The sequence below is a fragment of the Drosophila miranda genome (assembly GCF_003369915.1).
Source record: "Drosophila miranda strain MSH22 chromosome Y unlocalized genomic scaffold, D.miranda_PacBio2.1 Contig_Y2_pilon, whole genome shotgun sequence".
In the NCBI taxonomy this organism is placed as follows: Eukaryota; Metazoa; Arthropoda; class Insecta; order Diptera; family Drosophilidae; genus Drosophila; species Drosophila miranda.
The window spans coordinates 10,191,026-10,217,063 of NW_022881614.1; the positions used below are offsets into that span (position 1 = coordinate 10,191,026).

Sequence of the window (26,038 nt, forward strand, 5' to 3'; positions counted from 1 at the left end):
GGTATATTAGATTTGTGGTAAAAGTGGATGTGTGTAACGTCCAGAAGGAATCGTTTCCGACCCCATAAAGTATATATATTCTTGATCAGCATCAATAGCCGAGTCGATTGGGCCCTGTCTGTCTGTCTGTCTGTCCGTCTGTCCGTCTGTCCGTCCGTCCGTCTGTCCGTCCCCTTCAGCGCCTAGTGCTCAAATACTATAAGAGCTAGAGCAACGATGTTTTGGATCCAGACTTCTGTGATATGTCACTGCTACAAAAATATTTCAAAACTTCGCCCCGCCCACTTCCGCCCCCACAAAGAACGAAAGTCTGTGGCATCCACAATTTTAAAGATATGAGAAAACCAAAAACGTAGAATTGTAGAGAATGACCATGTCTTTAAGACTGCGGAATCTGAATTGGGTCCTTTCATTATTATAGCCAGCATCAAGAAAACAATTTCATTTTTTCTCGCCCTGTCTCTCTCTAACACACACGTAGCATAGGCGGCTTTGATTAGAGTAAAACATTAGCGCCTAGATCTCAGAGACTATAAAAGCTAGAGCAACCAAATTTGGTATCCACACTCCTAATATATCGGACCGAGACGAGTTTGTTTCAAAATTTCGCCACACCCCCTTCCGCCCCCGCAAAGGATGAAAATCTGGGGATATTCACAAATCTCAGAGACTATTAAGGCTAGAGTAACCAAATTTGGTATCCGTATTACTGTTAGATCTCACTTTAAAACGTACATCTCAAAATTTCGCCCCACCCCCTTCCGCCCCCACAAAGGACGAAAATCTGTTGCATCCACAATATTGAGGATACGAGAAAACTAAAAACGCAGAATCATAGATAATGATCATATCTATCAGATTGCTGAATCTGGATCAGATCAGATCATTTTTATAGCCAAAAGGAACAAATCAATTTGCACTGGCTACGCTCAGACTGATTTTCTGTCTCTCTCGCACGCACTCTTTGTCGTGTCGTTCAATATTAGCGGCGTCTGCCGGAGGAGAGCCATACTGACTAAGTATCGGGTATAACTGTAGAGTTGCGGTGTCCGCAGCAGCTCACAACGTTCCCCCTCGTTTTATCTTTTAATTCGGACTTTTGGCATCGCTCCACAAGTTTTGTAATCCTTCTTTTTTATTTCAATGTTACGTCCGAGCTGACATATTTTGGAGTTTTGACTTTGCAGTAAGTTGCAGTAAGTAGCAATGATAGCTATTACAGTTCTGTGTTATATTTGAATTGAAATCATTGCGGCTTGCAGTTACTGAAATCCAATAATATCTTTATTTCATTCTTAACGTAATAAAGCGAACATTTTAAATACATCTATTAAGAAAACAACAAATAACAAATTTAAGTGAAAAAGCAAACCAAACATACGCTGGCTGCTTTGGTCTTTGGTCGCAAGAAGGGCATCATCATCGTTATCATCTTCAAACAATGCCCATCATCATCTTCGGCATACTTTTATTATCTGCCCATTATAGTTGGCTCGTCAGCCATGGCCACCTCGTCATTGGGCGCCTTGGCACCCTTCTTCTTGCCAGAATACCACAGGAACATTAGACCGCAGAAAATGTTATCCACAAATGTGAACCAGGCCAAGTAGACGCCATATCCATACCTGCGATGAGGGAGCTTTCTTAGCGAAAAAAACCCACAAAAACACAAATGCCACTCGGTTCTCGCGGATACTCACGTTAACTCCGCACCATCCGGATATGCATAGAACAGGTGGTCCTTTGTGTAGTCAATGGATGAGAAAAGAACCTGGAGAACAACCAGAGCTGTGGACGCAGCCACCAGGTGAATGCCGCCGGCCAGCCGCTTGAACATGTATCGAGGATTCATGAACGTGTAGAAGGAGAAGACAGCGCCCAGGCTCATGACGAACAGTGTGATGCAGGCAAAAGATGCCTGCGTTCGGATGTAGTCTGAAAGGAAATATCAACCCACTGCCAATTACGGACTGTCAAAACCCACAGTTGAGGAGAAGACCTACCCATCACCTCGTCGTCGAAGCCGGGCTCGTTTCGCAGTGTGTTGGAGTTGGGGAACATGTCGATATACTTGCAGCGCTCTGTACTAGAAACGATTTGGTTTGGTGATTAGTTGATCGACATCCCATCCCCCCATGGATTTCACTCACGGTTGGGTATGTAACTGTAGAAGGCTGTGTGCCCGCCCCTTTTCGGCGGCAGCGGCGGCACCAGTATCAGGATCACACGCTCATCATTAAGTACAAAGACGGGTATGTTGATGTCGCGAATGTAGGTGGCCAGGAGACGAACGACCAGCGGGTAGTTTGTCCAGTTGCTGAATATAGCTTCCTGGGCCACCTCCGGTATCACATAGTAGGACCACGTGTTGTTGTACTTAACACGCTGCAGGGCGGAGCCAAAGGTCTTCCGCGCTATGATGCCATTGACGTCCAAGGGATCGATGGGTATGGGCTTGATGGCTGTCGCATTAAACTGGCGCTGGTTCTCCTCTGTGGACATGACCAGCTTGCGGAAGGCGTTGCGAAACGTCTGAAACTCCTCCTCTTCACCACGTGCCCAATGCGCGAACATGCGACGACGGGCCGACTCCGTGAAGCTATCCGTCTCGTTCAGTTTTTTCAGTTTTTCCTCTGCAAAGTGCTTAACGAAGTCCATGTGTGAGAGGTTGCGCTTGGCATCGTTGATGTTCGTCTGGGAGGTGTATGACATCGAGCTGAAGTTTCGGACAACCTGCGCATTGGTCAGGGCATTAGGCACGATTGTGTCCCGACAATGCCGCCACAGTCCCGAGTGCGAGGACATGAAGAAGCGTCTGGACTCCGGTATGAAGATGCCTGAATAGAGGAAGTGGATTTGAAGCATGGCATGATGGAATCGCTGTCAGTACTTTAACGCACCTGTTCCGCCGGATATAATGATCCAGTGATCTGTTGATATGGCCAAAATCCAGATTATCAGAGAGATGACCATCAGCAGACTGCATCCCAGCAGAAGACGGCGCTGAAACATGTAAGCCTCCATCAGCGGACGGCGAGCCTCGTCCCGACCAATTGTCGATGTGGACACGTCGCGCTTCATTTTGTGGCTGACTCAGGCACAGACACAGGCACACACGGTCACGCTCACGCTCCCTTCGTTATGGCCCCGACAACTGGGACTGTTTGTCGCACTCCGGACGATGGCAACGGGTAATCCACACGCACATGGAACAGGGCACGTTCCTGGGGAGTAAGAGGGGTGGGCATTGTTGGTTGAATGGCTTTTTTTAGTAACTTAACTAACTCTCAAATCGTCCTCCCTCTAGGCAAATGAAGTCACTCGAAATGTGCGGAACATGTGTGGGACATCAGCGACGTCACTTTTGAGCAGGTGTTTCCTTTGGCATAGCATCCCCATCCCCATACCCATACCCATCCTCATTCCCGTCCCATCACAGATGTCTCTAATTTAAACAATATTTTTATATTTTTATACCCGATACTCAAAATGAGTATTGGGGTATATTAGATTTGTGGTAAAAGTGGATGTGTGTAACGTCCAGAAGGAATCGTTTCCGACCCCATAAAGTATATATATTCTTGATCAGCATCAATAGCCGAGTCGATTGAGCCCTGTCTGTCTGTCCGTCTGTCCGTCCGTCCGTCAGCCCGTCTGTCCGTCCCCTTCAGCGCCTAGTGCTCAAAGACTATAAGAGCTAGAGAAACGATGTTTTGGATCCAGACTTCTGTGATATGTCACTGCTACAAAAATATTTCAAAACTTCGCCCCGCCCACTTCCGCCCCCACAAAGGACGAAAATCTGTGGCATCCACAATTTTAAAGATATGAGAAAACCAAAAACGTAGAATTGTAGAGAATTACTATATCTTTAAGACTGCGGAATCTGAATTGGATCGTATTATTATTATAGCCAGCATCAAGAAAACAATTTCATTTTTTCTCGCCCTGTCTCTCTCTAACACACACGTAGCATAGGCGGCTTTGCTTAGAGTAAAACATTAGCGCCTAGATCTCAGAGACTACAAAAGCTAGAGCAACCAAATTTGGTATCCACACTCCAAATGTATCGGACCGAGACGAGTTTGTTTCAAAATTTCGCCACACCCCCTTCCGCCCCCGCAAAGGACGAAAATCTGGGGCATCCACAAATCTCAGAGACTATTAACGCTAGAGTAACCAAATTTGATATCCGCACTCCTGTTAGATCTCACTATAAAACGTATATCTCAAAATTTCGCCTCACCCCCTTCCGCCCACACAAAGGACGAAAATCTGTTGCATCCACAATATTGAGGATACGAAAAAACTAAAAGCGCAGAATCATAGATAATGACCATATCTATCAGATTGCTGAATCTGGATCAGATCGGATCATTTTATAGCCAATAGGAACAAATCAATTTTCAGTTGCTACGCAGCGTCACGCTCAGACTGATTTTCTGTCTCTCTCGCACGCACTCTTTGTCGTGTCGTTTAATATTAGCGGCGTCTGCCGGAGGAGAGCCATACTGACTTAGTATCGGGTATAACCGTAGAGTTGCGGTGTCCGCAGCAACTCACAACGTTCCCCCTCGTTTCAGTTTTGGCTTCGACTCGGACAGAAATTAGGTAAATTAGAGGAGGAGACGTTCAAAGCACTCACAAAATATATGACAAAATATGCACGATTATTTGAATTCTTTTTTCAAAATTGTTGCGCTTCCCTGCAAATATATTTTGCGAGAATTAGGTGCGCCGACATGAGTGGGCGGCGGGCAAATTGCTCATTAAGAGTGGGCGCGGGGGACTGCGGAGTGCGTGCATAAGTGCCGTATACTTGGCTCTGGTCTGACATCTAAATATATTATTTTTACTCTATTCCGTCTTTGTTTGAAACAATAAATGGGGCGGCTGCCTAGCCAGCAAAAGTGTCATCTTCAATTCTCGGGAAAACCCAAAGGGGATCGGATCTCATTATAATCGATGCTGATGGGCAGCGCCGACAGGTAAGCATACTCATAAGGAGTACATTCCTACATCTAAATCTCGGGAAGATCTCTTTCTCTTCTCCAACTTCTCCACTTCCGCGATCTATTCTTGGATTCGTGCAGCAGCCGCTGCTGATGCACTTGATTCCGCACTGCGGAGAGTTGGAGTGGAGGGAGTTGTTGCATTTGCGTCACGATTCGGCTGCGGCAGATGAAGTGCGTCATTTTACGGAAGAGAAACGATTCTGCTATAAACTCTTGTGCTAGTTTTTTTGTGGCTGCCTTAGCCAGAGGGTTTTCGAAAGTTGGCCAGATATTTGTAGACTATAGACAAAGATGTCAATTTTTTATGAGAAGCAGTTGCAGTTCAAGCGTTTGAATGAAACTTGGCACAAGGATGGTCTTCGGACGTTCTGATACTCGTAATATATCCAAATCGGATTCTTATTCATGGGTAATTACTCGTATTGCATTATATAACTTCAGATTCTTTTAGATTTCAATAAGCGTATAATGATGGCATTCTCGATATTCCCGATAAGAGTATATAATAATATAAGATAATGCTCACGGTTTTTTCGTTATATTTATATTTTTTGCACGGCACAGTATTTTAGTTTACGCATTTGATGCTTCGCTGCGTTGCCTTTTGTTTGAAAAAAATTTGTCTTGAACATGCAGTTATTTTTAGCCGATATGTACAGTTATCAAGCTATGTCTTCTGCCTATATATATGGTCCATAGATATAAACATATTTGTATGTACATATACATATGTGAATTCCTGGCTGACAATATGGTTGAAACGTCGTTTATTCAAATCATCTCATTGTCATGTCATTTTTGGGGGCGCATATTGACATATTTGACAGGGGGAAATTCTATATATTTTATTTTTTTTTAAACACACACTTGCTTCTGGTTGTCGGTGGCGCACACACATCCAAAGAGACAGAGAAATGAATTTGTCGGCCGACTATTTATTTGTTTTGTGATTCCGTTCTTATTTGTTGTCGGCCATTGTATTTTTGGTATGTGCCATGCCACGCCACGCCATGCCACGCCATGCCACGCCGACTATCGTAAGAAAGTCCCGAATTTGAATTTTTAGTATATCCAATTAAAACCTCGCATAAATAATGCCACTGCCCGGCCTCCCAAACTTCCTCCCGGACCTCGGTCACAACTGATCCCGGCTGTCATTCCCCTTGATTTATCGTTATATAAGAGCGATTCGCGCTAGAGATACATATGTACATATGTATGTACATACATATGTCTGCAGTGTTTACTCGTACCATTAAGGCTGCAACGCTGCAACAATGATCTCTGATCCAAGTCAATTGTTTGGGGATGACTTTTATGGGCTCCGGCTGCAGTTGTGTTGATTCGATTTTACGAGGAACGCACCCGCTGCACTTCGCTTCTCCTGCCCAGGCGCAAACGCCTTAATGTCTAAAATAAAATTTTGCTAATTCCTCAACTAAAAACCGAGACGAAGCATGCGATAACAACAGAAATAAATAAATATACTACACAAAAACCGAACAAATTCCGTCGAAAAACTCGGAACAATCAAAGAGCGCGAACGGCGAACGGTAGACGTGGTTGAGGACCAAGCGATCGCGTCGATTCCGTCGTTGACTCCCGTCTGCTGCTGGCCAAAGCAGAGCACAGACTGACTGGCTGCTGGGAGGAGGGACTACTACGGCTGCTGCCACTGCCTCAGGCAGTGCTAGTGCTAGTGCCTGCGCCTGTGCCAGTAGTTGGTCGTAGCCGCAGTTGCCAGCCAGCGCGAGTGTGATGTTGCTGTTGCTCCATTGTTTCTTGGCCCTGGAGAGCAACATAAACATAAACTCATTGCGTTGGCAGCGCGTGTTGGGAATGGGAATGAGAATAGGGGCGTCGCACACAACCCATCCCATGCTGCCACCTGCAGAAGTCGCCAAAAGATGCGCTCGACGACGTCATCGTTTCTTAATTGCCATATAAACCGAACTCAACTCAACTCAGTGTAGCAATGTGTGCATAAATTTAGATATTGATGAATTTAGGCATCTCTTTTTTAATGGTGCACAGAGCATGGTACATGGGCAGCTATTTTTATATCCGCTCTGGCTGTAAAAACGCTCGCGGATGCTTGCCTCGAATGTCCGTTCGCGATTCCCCCGGTCGCCGCTCGCGCCCTGCGATGCCATTAAACGGTGACAACGAGTTTATGAATGTTGTTAGATCTTTTGGCATACCATTAGCGCATCGTTCATCGCAAGGGGGAGCGGCTGTCGGGCGGATGACGTCGTGCGAAAGACAGCTAACCACTTGGCCAGCCAGTGGTCGTGGCTCGCTTCGCGATGTTCTGTGTGTGTATCTCTCTGTGTTTGCGTGCTGGTATTCGGTTATTGGCTTCTGTCCGTGATGCGCAACGCGCCCATATCCAGATTGAGTTCGCTGAGGAGGTCATTGGGGGCCGAGCCCTGCATGGTCAGGCCGGCGACAATCTGCTGAGCCTCTGGGCAGTTTATGCAGGCATTGCGTATGGCCAGAATGCTCCATTCGCGCATTACTAAACGAAAAGAATGAAACGTTAAGATGTGGTGGCGGAATGAATCGACGATTGTCTTACAAGGATTACGGGCATCCATCACCGTGCACTCGAGCAGAGTTGGCAGCAGATGTGTGTCAATGCAGTAGCCCTTGTTCTGCTTGTTCTCGTACAACAAATTGGCCGAGCAGCGTACCAGGAGCGTTTTCAGCTCGTAGGACACCTTCTTTTCGTACTCCGCATCCACGCCAGAGTTGAGGGCCACCTCTTCCAGCTTGGTCATTGGCTTGTCAAAACCGCCACCGTCTGCCTCCGCTACCACGCAGCGCAACAAGCTGCTAACATTTATGAACAGTGACTGATCTTTCACATACGTGTTGGCATATTCTTCGGAGCCGCTGACACTGGCAATGATGCGCAGGAGCGTGTGGACTTCCCTGGGATGCAGTTTGTGGCGCAGTTTGATCGTTTCTCGCAAAATACAGTCACACTTCAGTCGAAACTCCTTGGCAAAGTGCTGCAGCAGGATTGGATCCAGTTTCCCGTTCGGACTGTTCTCGCGCAGATAGTGCGTCACATAATCCAGAAAGGCTATGCGCTCCTCGGTGCTCAGTTGCTGATAACAGCCCACACCGACCCGCCCATTCGACACAATGAAGTTTTCCAGAAAGAAGTGCAAATACTCAAAGTTTAAGGTGCAATGTGCATCGTTGATGGCCTGCCACAAGCGGACGCAGGTCTGGAGAGCCAGGTCGTTACTGATCAGGCCGCAGCCATTAAGGTAAATGTTGTACATGACCATGAGTAACACGTTGTTCGAGCTTCCCAAGGGAGCGGCGCAGACCTGATCGGCTATCTTTGTGCCATGCTGTGTCCAGACGAGTGTCTGAGCAGGACCGTTGTTCACCACAGTATTGGCCAGCACCTGCAGCGTAAGTGTGTGGATTGTACTTAGCTCGGTGCGCATTTGGGGATTGAAAGCCATAGCTTCTATGAAGCTGGAAAACGCTGCATTTTTTGCCACAGTCTCTTGAGCGGTGCTGCTTTTGGTGAGCAGAAGGCGCAGGCTCTTGAGCAAGCCTGTGACCTCCTCCGCATTTTCGGGCACGCTTAAGCCCACAATCCGTTGAACTATATCGTTGGTTTCGCTGTTCTGCAAGGAAATTTGTTCCTTGTTACATTGTTTTAGAAATTGTTTACATTTTCCACCTCACCTCGTTGGAATGCTCCATTTCGATAGACAGAGTCATATCGATATATCTTGGAAACACTGGTAACACTAATGTACGGTCACACCGTTTCAGCATTAAAAACACAAAAGGAACGATTTTTTGCAATAAAAAAAAATAAACAATAACTAAAAGTCATGTAGCAACAAAAGCTGCAGAAGCCAGATATACAATACCCAAAGCAATGTCCCTGCGTCCTCTCAGAAAACGAGAATCGGGAAACTGTGGCAGCAACAACTACACCACCACCAACAACAACAATAACAGCTCGGTGAGAACGCTCTTTAAGAAGGCCAGCACGGCAACAACGTCACCGAAGCAGCGCTCACTAGCGCTAAAATCGTCAACTTCTAACAGAAATTTAGACGTTTAAGAACTAATCCATCAGCGTAAGCTGCTGGGCCGCGCCACCCAGTTTTGCCCCGATCTAAGGACCTGCGTCAAGTATTCTGCCATTAACAGCCTGTTGCGCAGCAAGTCGGAGAGTGATGTGGGTACAGTAGCCTTGGCTGGCAACTCTGGTGTTCCTCTGACGGCGACCAACGCAAAGTCGGAAGTGTGTCTGCAGAGAATCAGCTCGCACAGCTACGAGCCACAGCAGCGGTCTGTTAACAGAACTACGATGATGGGCCGTGCGCGTTCGCATCGGGACCTCACCCAGTCCTATGGCAGCAGTGTGGGGGGCCATGCGAGCGATCTGGAGCCTGTGAGGCCACTCCGACGCATGAGCGAGTGTAGCCTGGGATACAGTCAGACCAGTGGCGGAGGCTACCCACGACGCAACGGCTCCATGTTTGCGAGCCAAATGACTCTGTCGTCGGGCTCGGCGGCACCTGTTGATCCCAATGCAGTGTTGCGCGTGCCAATAATTGGCTACGAGGTGATGGAGGAGCGTGCCCGTTTTACGGGCTACAAACTACGCGTAGAGAACCCGGAATCGAATGACTGCTGGCTGGTAATGCGACGCTACACGGACTTTGTCCGGCTAAACGGCAAGCTAAAGCAGGACCCCAAGATATCGTTGATGCTGCCACGCAAGAAGCTCTTCGGGGACAATTTCAATGCCGTCTTCCTGGACAACCGAGTGCAGGGGCTCCAAATATTTGTCAACTCCGTAATGGCCAAAGAGGAGTTGCGCAGGTGCAAGCTGGTGCGAGAGTTCTTCTGCCTGGACGAGCCGCCCTCGTATTCGGAATCTATGGAGGAGTGTCGGGTAAGTCGATGGTCCTACTGTACCATATCCAGCTTATCGCATTCTGCCGTCTACAACAGGCAATACTCGAGGCGCAGGAGGAGACCATCACTCACCTGAAGATGCAGATACAGAATAAAAACGATCTCATACTCAGTTTGCAGCAAAAACTCCGTGAGGAGATGAGCGAAAAGGAGCAGCTCAGGGAGGCATTAAAGTGAGTTTGAACAAAGAGTTGGGAACTACTTAAATTAGCTAAAATTCCTCTACATTTCCATTTTCAGAAACGTCAACCTGAACTGCTCGCACTGCTCCTCGGCCAACGACAGTCTGGGTTTGAAATAGGCCAGCAAAAGCTATGGGGAGAAGCCAGTTCAACGTGCGCGTGGGTTCAATATTATGCTGAGCATAACCCTGCCCACCCGCACCACTCGTGGAACACATCCATATCCAAAACCAAGTGCATATAGAGGCGCTAGAAGGCTCATATATAGTTTTAGGTGCTGTCTACGGGCAATTTATAATTACAGATGTAATATCTTATATTTACGCTCACATCAAAAAATATATCTAAGGCACAATTACTCAACAAACTGGTTTCACTGCTCAAAGACTTGTCATGGCGGGCGGGCGGGCGTAGGCCTTTGGAATGAACCCGTATTTTCGCGTCTTGGGCGCATAGGCCCAGAGCCAACCACCCACCGTCTGATTGTTCAGATCGGCATATATCCAATCGCCCCGACGTACGGATAGATAAAGATCGTCGGGAGCCTGCGCCTTATAGTCGTAGAGCATGACCAGCTCTGTGCCATGATAGCGCAGGTCGTCCGGGCCCAGACCCAGCTGCTGTGGTTGCTGCTGCTGCTGCAGCGGCTGAGGCTGCTGGCCCTGCTGCAAAATGGATTCCATGGCATTCAGGGTGGAATGATGCTGTATGTTGTTCTCGTTGAGCGGAGTTATCTGCTGCTGCAGGACACGCACACTGTCGGCGGGATAGATGAAGCCGGCAGGCACGAATCCCTCTTGGCCATCGCTGCGCATGATCCAAAACCAGTCGGGATCCTCGCGGTTCAAGACGGTCACAAATTCCCCCCGCTCCACCGACAAATCGTTCTCATCGCGGGCTATGAAGGTGTACAGGACAATGCATCGTCCGGATGGCTCCTTTATAAACGGCGTGCCTTCTGGCTCGACGTGCAAACTATTCTCAATGTTGTTGGATGAACCATTGGCGTTGGCTACAGGAATCGGGTCATCGCAGAGAGCATCCAGTTTGTTTTCTGCGCCCAGGAGCGGCATATTCTCATCGATCGGCTGCTCCGGGCAGTGTTCCCGCGGTAGTTTCTTCTTCACCGCCAATTCGGCCAGCTGGGTGTTGCATGGGGCGCAATAGGAGAATGGTATGAAGCCCTCCTGCCGCGAATCCTGACCGATCACATAGACCCAATCGTTTTCCCTGTACAGTATGTTCACCAACTGGCCCCGCTTCACTTCCAATTCGTCGTCTACGCAGGGCGTAAAGTCGTGCAGCACAAACATTTTGGAGTCTGGACTGCAGTGGAAGGGGTTTGGATGAGAATGAGAACACAGAAATTTTTTTTTCGATCTGAGCCATACCTGAGACCGTGTTCCTTTTCAATGCCCACCCGTACCAGAGTCTCAATGCTGGAGGAGCCAGTTATACGTCCCATGCCGAGGCCTCCCACTGCAGGCAGGTCCCTCTCAATGCTCGCACTTGTGGCTGTATAACAAGAAACAAGTTTGTGGTTTAAGTCTTTCATTTTTGTATTTTCGTTGTTTGTTTGGCTTACCTTTCTTCTTATCGCGCCGCATGCGAACGGGGCAGAGAAAGGCCATTCTTTGATGGACGAGTACTGCTGTTTTGTGCTTAATTGGCTTATTAAATACTTGATTTTGATTGTTTTCGCCTCAATTTTGGTGCCTCAACAACAATAAAAATAACGATTAGAAATCGAACTTGGCCCACGTAACCCCTCTCTATTTAAATAGTTTAACTACTTGAGGTATATGGCGGAAAATATTATCGATTGTAAATTCTTCTGTAGATCCATTAAAAAACCACGACATCTTTCACCTGAACTGCGCTAAAATGAGTCAATTTTCATTATTTTCGGTGGAAATTTTAAATACCCCCTTGGCTTATAATAGGTTAATCGTTCTCCGTCAAGGATTGGAAGCCTTATTGCTTAATTTTGATGTTCCGTCAAATATTATGAGCTAGTTAGAACATTTAGCTCGGCCCATATAATTTTATCCGATAAATGAATTAATTTTCTACTAGATTGGTCAGTTTTTAGTCCTTGCTTTTATTTGTTTTTTGACTAAAACAAGGTTTAAAAAAAAAGACCAATGCATTAAAGGTGCGTCATTCTACATCTGACTTTTGCTACATGTTAACTACATTTCATAGAATGCAGGGATGTTGGTGCGATGAAATCGACAGATTGCGCGCCAAAGTGGAATTGTTTGAAAGTGGTCAGTGAAAGTATGAAATGCAGTCTAGTGGAAAAAAAACCTTAAAAAAAACCTGCGTATGGAAGTGTACTATTATATACCGATATACCGTAACTTCCTACCTACCGTAAATCCTACGTCAAGATATACAAAGAAGAATATGTGTGCCTTCAATTGATGGTATAAAACCGATACGTTGTGAGCCCGATAATATAGAATTTTCGACTCGATCGTTTGGCATATCGGCGACCATCCCTGGCGGGGCCATGATTTTGCCGCCAAGCTTGAAATCGTTTTTGTATCAATTGCTCGCTCATCCGTGTTAATATATTAAAAGTGGCATTCAAAGTGCACCTCGACTTGACACAGTTGGGTGCAATGGTGCACTGCCACTGGACGATTCGTTTTCAGGTGAAATATGTATATAGGTCTAAGGGTGTGTGGGTGTGTGTTCGTGTTCCATCAGCTCTAACGTCTCCGACTCTTTGATCTCAATTTTCAAGGATTTTCTACCCATGCCCATCGACTGAATCGGAGACGTCACTCGCATCCTTATTATCCTTGACAGCAGTGAAAATTTAAACTGTCAAAAGTGCGGGCAATGGACTATTTTGGTGCCAAGGATAACGCTTTCGCATGCAATTTTCGATTAAACAGAGAGGGAGAGAGCGAGCGAAAGTGTGCAAACTGACACTCTGGGACAGCTCCCACCACCCGCCACCCCATGCCACGGTTTATTCCCAGTCTGACGAAATTGCGTGTTAAATTCGCTCGAATTATTCACTATCCCACCCCAGCACTTTGACACTCCTCAACGACTGAGGCAGCAGGTGCCACACCCCCCAATTCGCTACACATATCCAACATACATACATTCATATGTACATCTGTATATATGTATATACATATAGCAGACACTGTTGTTGACTTTTGCCTACTACGCAGTTGATTTCACAGCATCATCGCGGGGAAGAATACCCCCAGACCCGTACCGGTGCCTCACCACTTACTCCCATGCCCTGTCCCAAGTCGTAATGGAGAGAGCCTGTCCGTCGAATCGATGGAATGGGGCCTGCGCACAGTCCACCCTCTGGATGTCATTCACGAAAACATGCGATGCAGATGTGGGCTGGAGATGATCCATCAGGATGGATGCTCTGAGACGTGCTATGTCTACGCCACGCTACGTAATTGTTGCTTCGACATCTGTTGTCCAAAAAAGAAGAGCACCGACAGGGTCCAAAGTTATGAGTGCAGAAGGGGAGCAATGGAAACAGGAGCAGAAGCTACCTACATACGAGTATGTGGGTCATCTATTTTTAGGTACACGCGTACTTTTCACAGTTTCCTAAAATAACCTAATGTAATGTAATGTAACCTAAATAATGTACATAGGACCAAGGGACTCTATCCGTCCGGGGATCTGCTTGCCGGATCATCTGTTGGTGGCCTTGAACACTAGGTTGCAATTTCCCCCAAAGAAGATAGAAAAGTTTAATAACATTTGTGTATATACTTTGACAATTTCAAGAATTCTCTAGAACTATTGCCCGTTTCCGTTTTGGGATTGCCGGCAATTTTCCTTTTCCATTTCTATTTCGTAATCTGATTTTCAATCACATCATTTCCTTTTCTTTTCGATGGCTTCGACCCAATATGTACATACATTGTGTAATGCATTTTGGCGAAACGCGGTGGAAATTTTACGGCTGAAAGAAAATGCGCAGAGCACAAACGAAAACCGTAACAAATGTGGGGGAAAAATGGTTGAGAAAACTGCAGCAAGGGATAGGGGTAGGTAGTTTCACATAGTTTTCATAATAAGCGCATGAATAAGCGAAAGTTTCGCGAGCAGAAGGGAAACCAGGCTCAAACCATAGAGAAAAATCCTTAAAATCCATTTCAACGCTGCTCTCTCAATCACCCTTGCTCACATGCAACATGCAACATTGTCAAAGGACACCTACACACCACCACGCAACCCGTGAAAAAGAGCAAACGCACAGGAAGGAAGAGGGATAAGAGGATGAGAAATAAGTGTGTGTTCAAGGACATGCATATATTATGAGTGGGTTTGACGAGAGCAGAGGCATTAAGGCATATAATTTGTCCAAAGCCCGGGTACGAGTATCCCATGAACATAGACGTGGACGTGGAGGTGGGCGTAATCATTAGCGCCACGTATTTGAGATATTTAATTAAGGCCCTGTGGAAACGATGAAGGGTGTTTTTATGGTGACTATGACGCCTAAAAGTGCAGCCCGTCCTTGTCCAGCGCCAGCCACGCCCAGCACCAGAGTTCAGAGAGCGACACACACCGAGGCGACACGAGGGGGTCATGGGGTCCTGCCTCGGCTGCATTCCATTCAGTAACAATCTGCCCACCTCTCTCTCTCTCTCTTGGTTTCTCTCTCGCTTTGATGGCTCCACTACAGCCGTACGATGCCTCGAGCAAGTGCCCCACTCGGCGGCAGTGCTCCACTCAGTTGAGGTTGGTTTCTCGTACGGCGTGGTCGCATTCTGTTCTATCCGCATTGCGTCAGAGTATATTTTCCCCGAGTCAGTGGCAGAGTCTCTGTTGGTGTGTCAGTGTCCGTGTGTGGCAGAATTCCCAGAAAAAAGCAGCCAAAATTAGGTAAATACCGAGTGTGCCCCAGTGTGTGGCGTGGCGCTGCACTTGCATATGCAAGAACAATTTGGAGGTGAACTCAGTAGATCTGACGATACTTGGTCAGATGTACATACATACATACATATATCATACATCAGAAGACTGGGTCAACGCTTATATAAAATGGGAGTCAGGCACAGGCAGGTGTTGCAGGACCCAGGACCTCTAGGGTCCTCACACAGGAACAGGAACAGACATGTTTTTCCCATTCGATTGTTTATAATTTCTACGCCTTCCGTTTTCTTTTATGTGATTTTTTATTTATTTTGTTTCTTTTTCCAAACATAAAAAAAGCTTTTCAGCTATTTTCGCTTTTTGTCTGCGACCGTCGCAGACATTTGTATGTACATATATAATATGTATATAGATATATCTACGAATCGCTATATATAATATAGCCATTAAAGAATTTGAAAGAGTTTCGCTTGTTTATTTTGTTTTCACTTAGGATTGACGAGAAATGGCACGCAAAATATCCATCTGTGGGAGCTAAGGATAAGTGCCAGACATCATCATCATCGTTATCCTCATCGGACATCAATCAATTGGGAATTTTGTATGACATTATATAGAACTTTGGTGCATAATATAGCTTAAGCCGTAGCTTCGGATTGGTTTAATTGGGGTTATTTCCTTCAAGGTACACTTTTTCGTTGACATTTTCCTTTTCTTATGGGGCTATCAGGTTAATTTGTTGTTTCCTATCCTGTTCGGTGTTGTTTTTCCCCAATAGTATATTGCTTTTATTGCCAGAACACTCCGGATACAGATTTATGCAAGTCCACAATCTTTGAGTAAGCAAATACAAACAAGACGATACCCGCAATTGCTAGTTATACTCTTTTCAGAGAGTATTATTGACATTGGAAGTAAGCATGCACATTTATCTGTCCAAAAGCTTTTATAGGATCCCTATATCACACAGAAATGGGAAAACTTTTGTTCTTTCTTTGAATGTTACATTTACTTTTCACTGTTTTTAGATAGCTCAACCAAATTTGTTTACAATCTGCATTAGGGTATCCAATGCTTCGAATACTGAGGCTGCTCTTCCCAACATCGTATTTTCCCATTTGCATGTACTCAAATTTTATTTATGGCTGCTGGCCGAGTCCGAGTGCCACATCAATTTGGATGCAAATCTGGGCACTATTTGTGTGTACATTGCTTTGTGTTTGTTTGGCCATTACGGTATCTGACCATCCATCCCCCAACCCCCTTTCACACTTTACAAAGTGCAACGTTGCTTGCGAACACAAGAATACGTATGTAGGTTTTCTGGAAAGTTTGCTGGGGTTCACTTAGTGAGGGTGGGGATGGATAGCAGATTCAGGCTTCAATTGATGGCGCACTGCCAGATGGTGGTTCTGCTCCCCCTTTTGGCGGAGCTGGGTGTCAACTGTAAATTGGCCGCAATTGGACTTAATTCTTGAGCTTGCGGTTTTTGTTGCATTTTGCATTGTGCAATCAATGCTTTGCACTGGAATTGAAAGAGCAATGATTGGACAGGATTTAATTAGATTTCTCAAATAATGTTCTCTTTATCATTCTTTCTCTCTCCCTTTGCAGGCTTTTCAAAAATGGATAAGCAAAACATGAAAATGTGTATAAATGCCGCCGAAAATGAACGCATTAAAATGAATCATAATTGAGAGCAAGGAAAAAATGAGCAAGAGTATCTAATCTCGAGCGTATGAAAGGAGTGCGAGCGAGCGAGATAGCGAATCGATACGAAACGAAAAGCTCTTTGGGATGCGTTTCATTTGCAACGTCTCCTCGTCATCAACAGCTGAAGACAGCGAACAAAGTGAGCGCGAGCGCACCACGCACTCACAGCTTCTATCTCACACACACCCATTTTTCAACTCTCTCCCCTGTGAACAGAGCCCCGAGGAAAGGGTGTCAGCAAACATCTGCATTTTATTAATTAACGAGAAACGAATTAGATACATAATTAATTTAATATATTCTCCTCCTCTCCAGAGAAACTGTAAAGAAACAGACTCACGCAATCAGACTTGCGCAAATCAAAAGAGAGACAAGCGAGAGACAGAGAGAGAGAGAACGTCGTATAACAACTACAATCGAGAGCGAGCTGAGAGCAGTGCACAAAGCAAAGGCCAGAGCGAGAGGGAAGCCGAACACGCGCAGGCACACGATACAAACTCAAACTCTTTCGTCGCGTTGGTTGTGTGTGTGCCACTCAAAAAATTCGTCTCTTCGCGTCCACAATGTGCCACCAAGTGAGCGGAAAGTTTTCAGCCTGATTTTCATAGTCGCCGTATGAGAAGTTTCCTCTGTTTTTCTTTCGTTGCCCCGTTCGCAGCGGTGTGAAGAGTGGGACAACGAATTATCCAACTAAAAAGCGGACTCAAAAAACAAGTTCAAGCCAAAATCAACAAACGATTGGATTGTCTATTGCAGTGCGGAATATCGATTTTTGGTCATACGCGCGCGTCGATGACCTCGCCGACAACAATTACAACGGACAGCTGAGAGCAGTGCAAAAATCAAAGGCAAACGCAGAGTCAAAGGCTAAAGCAAAAGCAACTATAACACAAGTACACACACACACACACACACACACACACACACACTTTTCGTGCATTTTCGAAGCTGCCTAATACCAAAGACTATACAATACCAAGATGTCGCATGAGCGACCAAAAAGCTATTCTATGGCGGGTCCTAACATTAGGACCCAAAAGGCACGAGGGAGCGCGCGGGGTTTCAATTCCCTTTTCGCCTGTACTTCGTCTCTACCGCGACCCCGCTGCCCATCGGTTTTGAAGCGGTGGTCGCGGATCGCCGATGTCTTTGGAGCGGTGGTCGCGGATCGCCGATGTCATTGGAGCGGCACAGTGGGACCTTTGGCCGTCTCAGCTTGCTAAATTAGTTAGTTAGTCAATAAATATTTGCACACTGAAAAAATGTTAAACTTTGAGTGCTTATATCTCCTAAACTAAAACTATCTTGAAAATTCGATTGGAAAATTCTCTATTAGATGCGTACATTAAATTTATCTAAAGCACTCATACAATTTTTTGACTATTGCGGCTGAGTCCCCACTGTGCCGCGCCAAAGACATCAGCGACCACGCTGCCCTACGGTTTCGGCACGCAGCACTGACATGCTTTCAGTGCCGTTGTGTGTGAAGCTAAAAGCCGCATATGCTGCGGGCGAAACCGGTTTATGGCCGTGCCGACCTAGGACATACACACATATACACAACTACAAGCATATTTCTGGGTTGGCTCGAGCTCGTGCTGACCGAGGCATTGACGAAGCCGAGTAGCACTTCGGAGGCGAAGGTAGCGTAAAAGAGAATTGAAGTACTAGCCGACATGAAGCGTCAAACGAAAATTGAAAAAGCATTTGTTCCTCATGCGACATCTTGGTATTGTATAGTCTTTGCTAATACCGACTCTTAGCCACGTTTTACATAATTGGCCAATTGCAGAGTCAGGCAAAAGTGCGAGCAACAACTACGACGGCGACCGTTGCAAGCCGAGTGCCAGAGGGAAAGGGAAACAAACATTTAGACAGACGGAGAAGAGCGGGAGGAAGGAGAACAGCAAGCAGCAAGCGGGAGAGGAGCGGCAGCGGCAGCGTCGGCGGCGGCAGCCAAGAACCCCAGAGACACATGCTTAGATATCGTCTCGTGTCCACACACTTTTTGAAGCAGCCGTAGTCAGCCAGAGCGAGAGGGAAGCGAAATATTGAGAGAGTGCAACACCACCACCACCACCACCTAAGGGGGGAGAGAAACATCTAGAAAGAACGCCGAAGAGAGAAAGTGCAGTTGCAAACCCGAAGAGAAAGACTGCGAGCGATCGCAGGATAACGTCATCTCTCGATACAAAAAGCTTGTCAAGTGCGCGCCGCCTGCTCATTGACGCCCCAAACATTGAAAGCCCGGCCGAGAGTGGCATACAACACTTAACCGTTCATTCGCTCGGTAGTGCATCATCCAGAGGCAGCCACACCCGCCCTACGCCCATACGCCCACGCCTGAACCGCAGCTGTTGCAGCGGACACCGATTTCGCACCGATCCAGGCTCTATAATTCAGTCACAACGTATTCGCTAGGAGTTCTGCGCCTGCTTGGTCTGAGCTGTTGTGATTTGGATAGCGAAAATGTGCAGAGATCGCGATATGAGTTTGTCATAGATCAGCGCAACCGTAGTTACAAGGTCAAGAAAAAAATCAAACTAAAGAGCGAATAAACATCGGATTTGTTGGCGTGGAAGCGCGAAGAAGAGACTCTGACAGATAGACAGGCAGAAAGACAGAGAGAGAGAGAGAGCGAGAAGAGATAGTCTTGGACCAACAACAAACAAAAACAACAACAGCAGCTTGAACGGAAAAAAGCTAGAATACCAAAGTTAACAGAAATCCTGGTTGGAGAGGATAACCGGGATACAATAACAGACGGACAATAGATAATAGCCAACCGGCACAAACGCTTGCCGCTTGTTCGTGCGTGTATTTTTTGGGATCATCAGCAATGTGACTATCTAGCGGCACGGCTTAATTGTTCGGTTCGGTTCCCCTAGAAACACGGTTCTAGCCGATTCGTGGAAATCTCTCCCTGCACTCCTGATTGTGCCATCGCCCACAGGTGTCCGGTTAGCAGGCGTGATAAGTGACTTTGTGCGTGCACCGATTTCCCGGAAACTCTATTCATCGTTCTTGGGTTACTCCTCCCTCTTGCCTTACTCCCAAACGCTCTAAAAGGAAACGTCGTGCAACTGGCGAACGTACGGGGAAAAACCAGCAAGATTGAAGACTTTGCGAGAAATCTTTGGAAGTCCGTTAAGGCTTGCATTGTAAGTATATATAATATGCACAAGTACTAGTACTAGAGTAACGTACCGTGTATATTTTTGTCTACTTAGATTTAATATCATATTTCATATATATATAGTTAAATATCCGCAACTCGATTTTAAGTTTTTTAAAAAATACTTTTATTTTTACAACTTAAATATCTTTATGTCACAAGATTTAAATGAATTCCCCGACTTGACTTTGGGTCTGCTTGTCTCAAACGGAACTGATCTCTCTGCTGCTGGCTAGTTTCCATGAGCCCTTCTCTTGGAACTCCCGACTCTGGCTTCGGGCGTTGCTTTCCTCGGCTGCATCTTCGTGTCGGTGGCGTACGTGCCTGGATCGATATTTGGGGATGCGTCGGCTTTGATGAAAGGCTTCCACTGCTGGCGATCGGTGTTGCATTACGGAGCTAGGAATGTGATACTCCTTGGTTTTATGTCTAGCTTTGATTGGTCCTCATGAGTGGCGTGATTCTAAAGAATCGATTTCTCGAGAGTGGCGTGATTCTAATGTTGATGAAACAATGTGGTCCATTGTTTATATTATGGGGGGCCCTAGCTTGGAGTATGGGAAGAAACAGTTATTGATTCTTGAGTGGGGTCCTGTTACTTGTGTGGATGGGGTGGATGAATTGGACATAAACATAATGTGGATGGGATGTGGGGAATTATGGATATGTCACTCCCCCAACGTTTGTTATTAGCCTGTCCCTAGGCGATTACCCTCGGGTATAGTGACGGGGTGTCAAGTGCGGTGGCTGAGGTTGGTTCCTCTTCTGCTTCTATTATAGGGTTAATACATTTAACCGTGACTCTTTTAGAAGTTTTCTTAAATTTAACAGCTACATAACTTAGTAGTACTAATATAATTATGACAAATGAAATTAGTAGACTTATTTCTAATAGGTTACTATATTTGGTGTATTGCATAATTATTTCATTAGTTTGGACATACGACAGTGGTTTTATTTTAGTTATGTTGTTGTTGACATAAACATTCTGGGCAAAATCTAACATTGTGTTTGATATTGTAAATTCATTTAATTGGATTGAACAGTTGTAGATTTTTATAATGGTATTTCCTTCCGCTATGATTTCTTGGTTTACACAATTCTGGTTTAGCGTTGTTTTTGGAAGATTCCATGTGATTAGTATATTGGGTTCAATAAAGTTTATTTGAAAGTTTTGAAAAGTTTTGGAATATGGACATTTAGTGGGAATTTGCATTAAAATTCCTTTTATACAATTGTCATTGGTTTTCAATCTAGTTTCTTTAACAAATACTTCTTCAATTTTTATGTAATTATTTATTGTTCTATTCTATTTTTTGTTCCAAATCGCCTTTATTTTCCTGATCTAGTGTTCCAAAGAGATATTTGTAGGCTGTTCCTACTATATTGATTAGGCCTCTTTTATTTCTTTTGGTTATTTTTAGCCCGTTCATTTCTCTTTGCAATTTGTATAATAGATATTTTATTTGGATTATGTCCTGGAATTTAGTGGCTTGCATTAATAAATTTTGGTATAGTTCTTCGGTTTTAGTTACATTAACAGTTAGATAATGGTATTCGTAATTGATAGGTATGTTAATCGATCCAGTTTTGATTATCATATATCCGTTTTGGGATTTTATAGGATTTATTTCTATGTTTTGGCCCTGTGCCGTTACGATGGTAATTATGAGGAAGATGAGGATTTTAATTGTGTTGAAGTTCGCCGATTCCATTAACTTCCTCGGTTTCTCTGGAATTATTATATTTGCTTCTATTAGATTTCTTCTTTTTCTTGAATTTTGATTTATAATGAGTTATTTTCCTACCCCTATTCTTTTCTTCATAATGTTTTTCGTCTACCTGTCTAATTTCGCCCGTCCTTTTGAAAGGATTTGTTACCTTAGACTTAACTAGAGGTGATAGTTTATAGCGGGTATCTACTTCATACTCTATGCGGTTTTTATTTAATTGAGTGATTTTATTCACTTTATTTAGTTGGGTGTCATACTCAGGTGAGCCTGCATAAATGAATATATCAGCTGGTGTCCTATTTGTGGTATTATGTTTGGTTTTATGATTATAAGTATAAAGAATTAATTCAAACTTCGTGAATCTATCTTCTGGGTTATCCTCGCTAGATATTATTCTTAATTTTTCATTTACTGTTTTATGAAATCTTTCTACGTCAGATATTCCATTTTTGCTGGAAGTGATCTTTATTCTGACGTTTTCCGCATTCAGCCATGCTTGCAATGCTGTGCACATAAAAGCTGAATCTTTATCGGCTTTGATTTCAATTGGTTTGCCCATCTCGTTAAAAACTTTCATGATGGCTCTTTTTGCTTCTAACCAGTCACGACTTTTTACTTCTACAAGAGTGGCAAACTTCGAGTATACGTCAATACATGATAGGAACTGTTGGTTACCAACCATATAGAAATCTATGACGTATTTCTCTCTGATGTTCAGTATTTCCGGTGTAGTTTCGAATGCCAACTTCGTATTTCTATGCTCTGTTTTGGCAATATTACAAGTAGGACATTCGTTTATGATGTTTTGGATTAGTGTTTGATAATCCGGGTAATAGTATTTTCCCCTAAACCAATTGGCTGTTTTCTCTATCCCTGGATGGAGTAAGCCTTTATGATTCTTTAATATGGTTTCTTTAAATTCAGCGTAATTCTGAATATCTAGGAGTTTCGTGCTTGATTTAATAGCTTTGGTTATATTGTTAGAATTAATGATTTCTAAATAGGCTTTTTGGAATGGAGGAAAATCTATTTCGTTATGGAAATATAATGCGCTCTTTTTGGTGCATAGATATTCCTTTATTATATCCTTCGCTAAGGTGTTAGTCATTTCCTTATACGTGATCTTGATGATTAGCTTGTGAAAATAACGAATTGTTTCTACCTTATCTTCATTGCCTTTTATTAGCTCAATTTGCCGATTGTAATAGTTAATTGTTCTTTCCGTGATAGCAATGTGATTTAGATTGTCTTCCTGTGCGCTATGTACAGTTGCACCAACGCTATTGGTTGCTTCTCCAAGGAGATTTTCATTAATCTTTACCCTTGATAAGGCATCAGCTACATGATTTTCTTTGCCTGGTAGATATTTCATTTTAAAATCAAACTCATTCAGTTTTATTTTCCACCTTTGTAATTTCATATTTGGCTCCTTGAGGTTGTTCAACCAAATCAAGGGTTTATGATCGCTTTGTATCTCGAATGTTCTACCGAACAGGTATGAACGGAAATACTTGGTTGTCCATACGATCGCTAATAATTCCTTTTCGATGGCTGAATAGTTTATTTCATGTTCATTTAGGGTTCTGCTAGCGTAGCAGATCGGTTTGTGTTCTTGTGACAAAACCGCTCCCAATGCTATGTTACTAGCGTCGGTTGTTACCGTGAACATTTTGTCAAAGTCTGGGAACGCAAGGATAGGGTCTGAGGTGATGAGTACTTTTAGTCTCTCAAATGCCTCGACGTACTTTTCTTCCTTGGGGTCTATGACAGCTCCTTTCTTTAGTCTGAGTGTCATGGGTTTTGCTATGTTTGCAAAATTAGGAATGAATTTCCTGTAGAACCTGCACAGACCTAAGAATGACTTTATTTGTTTAGTCGTTTCTGGTATTGGAAATTTGACAATGGCAGAGATTTTGCCTGGATTTGGTACTATTCCTTCAGTAGTGACTACATGACCTAGGAATTCAGTTTCCTTTTTCATGAATTCACATTTATCCATTTGTAGCTTCAAGTTGTCGTCTCTCAACTTTCCAAATACTCTCCTTAGTGACAACAAGTGTTCTTCCAATGAAGTGGAAAATATAATGATGTCATCTAAGTATACAAAGCAATCTTTGAAGATTAACTCTTCTAGCAGATTGTTCATACATCTTTGGAAGGTAGCTGGGGCAGTCGTTAGCCCAAAGGGTATACGAGTGAACTCGTAATGTCCATGCTTAGTGGAGAACGCAGTTTTGGGGATTGAGCTAGGTTCCATGGGTATTTGATGGAAACCTTTTGCTAAATCGATTGTCGTAAAATACTGACATTTACCTAGTTTGTCTAGGATTTCATCCATTCGTGGAGTTGGGAATTTGTCCTTAACTGTTATTTCATTTAGACTTCTATAGTCTACTACCATTCGATATTTTTGCTTTCCTGAAGCATCTATCTTCTTCGGAATCATAGATATGGGCGAGCAGTAATGAGAATTCGACTTTCGAATTATTCCCTGCCTGATCATATCTTTGATTTGCTGGTTTACCTCCTGATCATGTATCTGGGCATATTTGTATGGTCGTCTGTAGACCGGGTCTTCATGTTGAGGTTTGATCTCGTGCTTGATTGTACTTGTGAAAGTCAAATTGTCACCTTCTCTGTACTGCACATCCTTAAACTCATATAAGACCTTCTTTAACTCTTCCCTCTCTTCGTCGTTTAAGTGTTCCAATCTTAATTGATTACATTCCCTTAATTCACTGTCTAGAGCGGAAGCGAAGTATTGATCTCCCTCTGGAGATGGGTCAAGGCACTTAGGTGCGATCTTCTCTTCTTTTGTAGAGGGATCAGTGCACTTCTGTGCGGTCTTGCCGGCTTCAATAGCTTCTCCACTCTGAATGATTGGGTACGACCTAGCTCCTAGTGTTACAGTGTCATTTCTGTAATCGATGACTTGCCATCAAGTATTCTCTTCCTAATAAAATATCATAATTTTCGGAAAAGTTATGTATGTAGAACTTTTGTTCGGACGGACATGTTTTGTTCGCATTCCTCATTATACTCTTAGTTAAACGGACAGGTCCATTGATGGTATGGACCGTAAGGATATCGTCTTTTATCTCGGAATCTGTATAATTTTCTTTCATGATGTTGATCGATGATCCCGAGTCAGCGATACACCTTAATATTCTTTTATTAATGGTAATGTTTATATAGGGTCCTCCTCGGTTTCTTCCGAGGCGGCTTGATGAAAATTTACGTCCATCTTCGTTTGGCCACTCTGGCTCTCCCTCCCTCTTTTAGTAGGTTGGTTGGGTCCACTCCCACTAGCTTGGTTTTGAGATATTTGCTGATTGAATGGATTCTGAGCCCTACCTTGATTCAAGGAATTTTTGAACTCATTGTATAATCCAGGATTTTGGGAATTTTGATTTTGATTTGTTCGATTAGTCTGACCGGTTCCAGATGAACTCTGAGTTTGATTGTGATAGCTAGTAGTATTATAATTTGGATAATAGTTTCCAACATTCTTTCGATTTGATTGAGACGATTTCGATTGATCTTTATTTGTACCTGAATCTGTTGTACTAGCTTCGTACAATCCTTCTTCTTGTGCTGCCTTCTTAAGATAAGACAATGTGGTAATATCTTTTCTTGCTAAGGTCATGAACATTCTGTCAGGAAGTTTTCGAGTAATGACATCTTTAATTCAAAGCGTTTTTATAAATGACATTATTTTCTGGTATGTTTTCTAAGTTTAGCTTATTGTTTATTAATAATGCTTTTATCTCTAATTCTTCTATAAACTTACGAAGACTGCCGTTGAATCTGGTGGTGTATAGTTGTCGTAAGAGTTCTTCATATGGTGTGTGATTTTTGAACTCGTTGATCAGCGCCGTCTTCAGTTCGAGCCACGTGTTGGGTTGTATCATTTGCGATATGCGTTGTGCCTCTCCTGACAGTTGGATCTCGGTCGCTTCAAATAGGATCCTTTGTTGGCGAAGATCTTCAGTTGGATATAATCCGCATACATATTCGATTCGTTTGATAAATGAGCTTAGCTGTTCAGATGAACCGTCATAGGCAGGTATTTGTCTGATCGACAGCAGTGCCTGGTTCAAGTGGATTTCGCTCGATTGGGTTTTGTTTTGTTTTCAGTAGTTTTTAACTTTATTTTGGTTCACTTGTAAGTTTTTTGATTTTGTATTTAGTGTTTCACTGTTCTTGGTGGATCACTATCTCCGCTTACTTCAGTTCACTTAATTTTAGTTTTGCAAATCGTATGTGCTCGTAACACATAGGTTCTTTGGCGGATTTCACAATTTTATTAACGATTCCGGGATTACGTAATCACAGTAATTAGAAATTACACAAGCTGACCATTACCGAAATATAGGAGTTAAT

General features: G+C 44.0%; 5 protein-coding genes and 2 long non-coding RNA genes across 11 annotated transcripts in view; 4 read left to right on the forward strand and 3 right to left on the reverse strand.

Moving 5' to 3' along the window:
* Positions 1-1,258: 1,258 nt before the first annotated feature.
* LOC117192738 lies at positions 1,259-6,914 on the reverse strand. 4 transcript variants are annotated; one of them, XM_033397483.1, is made up of 6 exons: positions 6,269-6,914; positions 2,901-3,224; positions 2,151-2,837; positions 2,004-2,081; positions 1,701-1,935; positions 1,259-1,625 (listed from the first exon to the last, which is right to left on the reverse strand). In XM_033397483.1, exons 2-6 carry the CDS (start codon positions 3,079-3,081, stop codon positions 1,472-1,474), a joined length of 1,335 nt encoding a protein of 444 aa, XP_033253374.1. In that variant the 5' UTR covers positions 3,082-3,224; positions 6,269-6,914; the 3' UTR covers positions 1,259-1,471. The 4 variants fall into 4 exon arrangements, with proteins under 4 accessions (XP_033253374.1, XP_033253376.1, XP_033253377.1 ...); XM_033397485.1 differs by lacking the exon at positions 1,259-1,625 and having other exon boundaries at positions 1,843-1,935; positions 2,004-2,086; XM_033397486.1 differs by lacking the exon at positions 1,259-1,625 and having other exon boundaries at positions 1,876-1,956; positions 2,004-2,086.
* A 105-nt stretch (positions 6,915-7,019) lies between these two features.
* LOC117192739 (ataxin-10-like) lies at positions 7,020-8,821 on the reverse strand. The gene is made up of 3 exons (XM_033397487.1): positions 8,727-8,821; positions 7,594-8,665; positions 7,020-7,533 (listed from the first exon to the last, which is right to left on the reverse strand). The coding sequence occupies exons 1-3, from the start codon at positions 8,817-8,819 to the stop codon at positions 7,367-7,369; spliced, it is 1,332 nt and encodes a 443-aa protein (XP_033253378.1). The 5' UTR covers positions 8,820-8,821; the 3' UTR covers positions 7,020-7,366.
* A 79-nt stretch (positions 8,822-8,900) lies between these two features.
* Positions 8,901-10,517, forward strand: LOC108159705. Its single transcript, XM_017293220.2, is given in 3 exon segments — positions 8,901-9,954; positions 10,014-10,150; positions 10,218-10,517. Coding segments are annotated over 3 exon segments (1,227 nt in total). The 5' UTR covers positions 8,901-8,925; the 3' UTR covers positions 10,279-10,517.
* Positions 10,439-12,025, reverse strand: LOC117192740 (SH3 domain-containing protein Dlish-like). The gene is made up of 3 exons (XM_033397488.1): positions 11,745-12,025; positions 11,551-11,674; positions 10,439-11,485 (listed from the first exon to the last, which is right to left on the reverse strand). The coding sequence occupies exons 1-3, from the start codon at positions 11,788-11,790 to the stop codon at positions 10,540-10,542; spliced, it is 1,116 nt and encodes a 371-aa protein (XP_033253379.1). The 5' UTR covers positions 11,791-12,025; the 3' UTR covers positions 10,439-10,539.
* A 699-nt stretch (positions 12,026-12,724) lies between these two features.
* LOC117192726 lies at positions 12,725-14,376 on the forward strand. The gene is made up of 3 exons (XR_004474427.1): positions 12,725-12,819; positions 12,912-13,731; positions 13,804-14,376. It is a non-coding gene; the product is annotated as an uncharacterized LOC117192726 (long non-coding RNA).
* Positions 14,377-14,882: 506 nt separating this feature from the next.
* On the forward strand, positions 14,883-19,022 carry LOC108159843. Of its 2 annotated transcripts, none has more exons than XR_004474425.1 (3): positions 14,883-15,043; positions 16,649-17,640; positions 18,540-19,022. It is a non-coding gene; the product is annotated as an uncharacterized LOC108159843 (long non-coding RNA). The 2 variants fall into 2 exon arrangements; XR_004474426.1 differs by lacking the exon at positions 14,883-15,043 and having other exon boundaries at positions 16,848-16,886; positions 17,063-17,640.
* Positions 19,023-19,732: 710 nt separating this feature from the next.
* LOC108159839 (protein FAM13A) overlaps positions 19,733-26,038 on the forward strand; it is a 29,216-nt gene continuing 22,910 nt past the window's right edge. Inside the window, exon 1 of the mRNA XM_017293430.2 lies at positions 19,733-19,908. The gene's annotated coding sequence lies outside the window, so the exon portion shown is untranslated. The remainder of the gene's footprint in view (positions 19,909-26,038) is intronic.

Bases quoted from the DNA above. Each gene is read 5' to 3' on its own strand.
- LOC117192738 (XM_033397483.1), bottom strand. From the start codon at position 3,081: ATGAAGCGCGACGTGTCCACATCGACAATTGGTCGGGACGAGGCTCGC. The intron at 2,838-2,900 runs GTGCGTTAAAGT...TCCTCTATTCAG, and splicing joins CATTATATCCGGCGGAACAG to GCATCTTCATACCGGAGTCC. The intron at 1,936-2,003 runs GTAGGTCTTCTC...ATTTCCTTTCAG, and splicing joins CTTCGACGACGAGGTGATGG to ACTACATCCGAACGCAGGCA.
- LOC117192739 (XM_033397487.1), bottom strand. From the start codon at position 8,819: ATGCTGAAACGGTGTGACCGTACATTAGTGTTACCAGTGTTTCCAAGA. The intron at 8,666-8,726 runs GTGAGGTGGAAA...ATTTCCTTGCAG, and splicing joins AAATGGAGCATTCCAACGAG to AACAGCGAAACCAACGATAT. The intron at 7,534-7,593 runs GTAAGACAATCG...CTTTTCGTTTAG, and splicing joins GATGGATGCCCGTAATCCTT to TAATGCGCGAATGGAGCATT.
- LOC117192740 (XM_033397488.1), bottom strand. From the start codon at position 11,790: ATGGCCTTTCTCTGCCCCGTTCGCATGCGGCGCGATAAGAAGAAAG. The intron at 11,675-11,744 runs GTAAGCCAAACA...CTTGTTATACAG, and splicing joins GCGGCGCGATAAGAAGAAAG to CCACAAGTGCGAGCATTGAG. The intron at 11,486-11,550 runs GTATGGCTCAGA...CTTCCACTGCAG, and splicing joins GAAAAGGAACACGGTCTCAG to TCCAGACTCCAAAATGTTTG.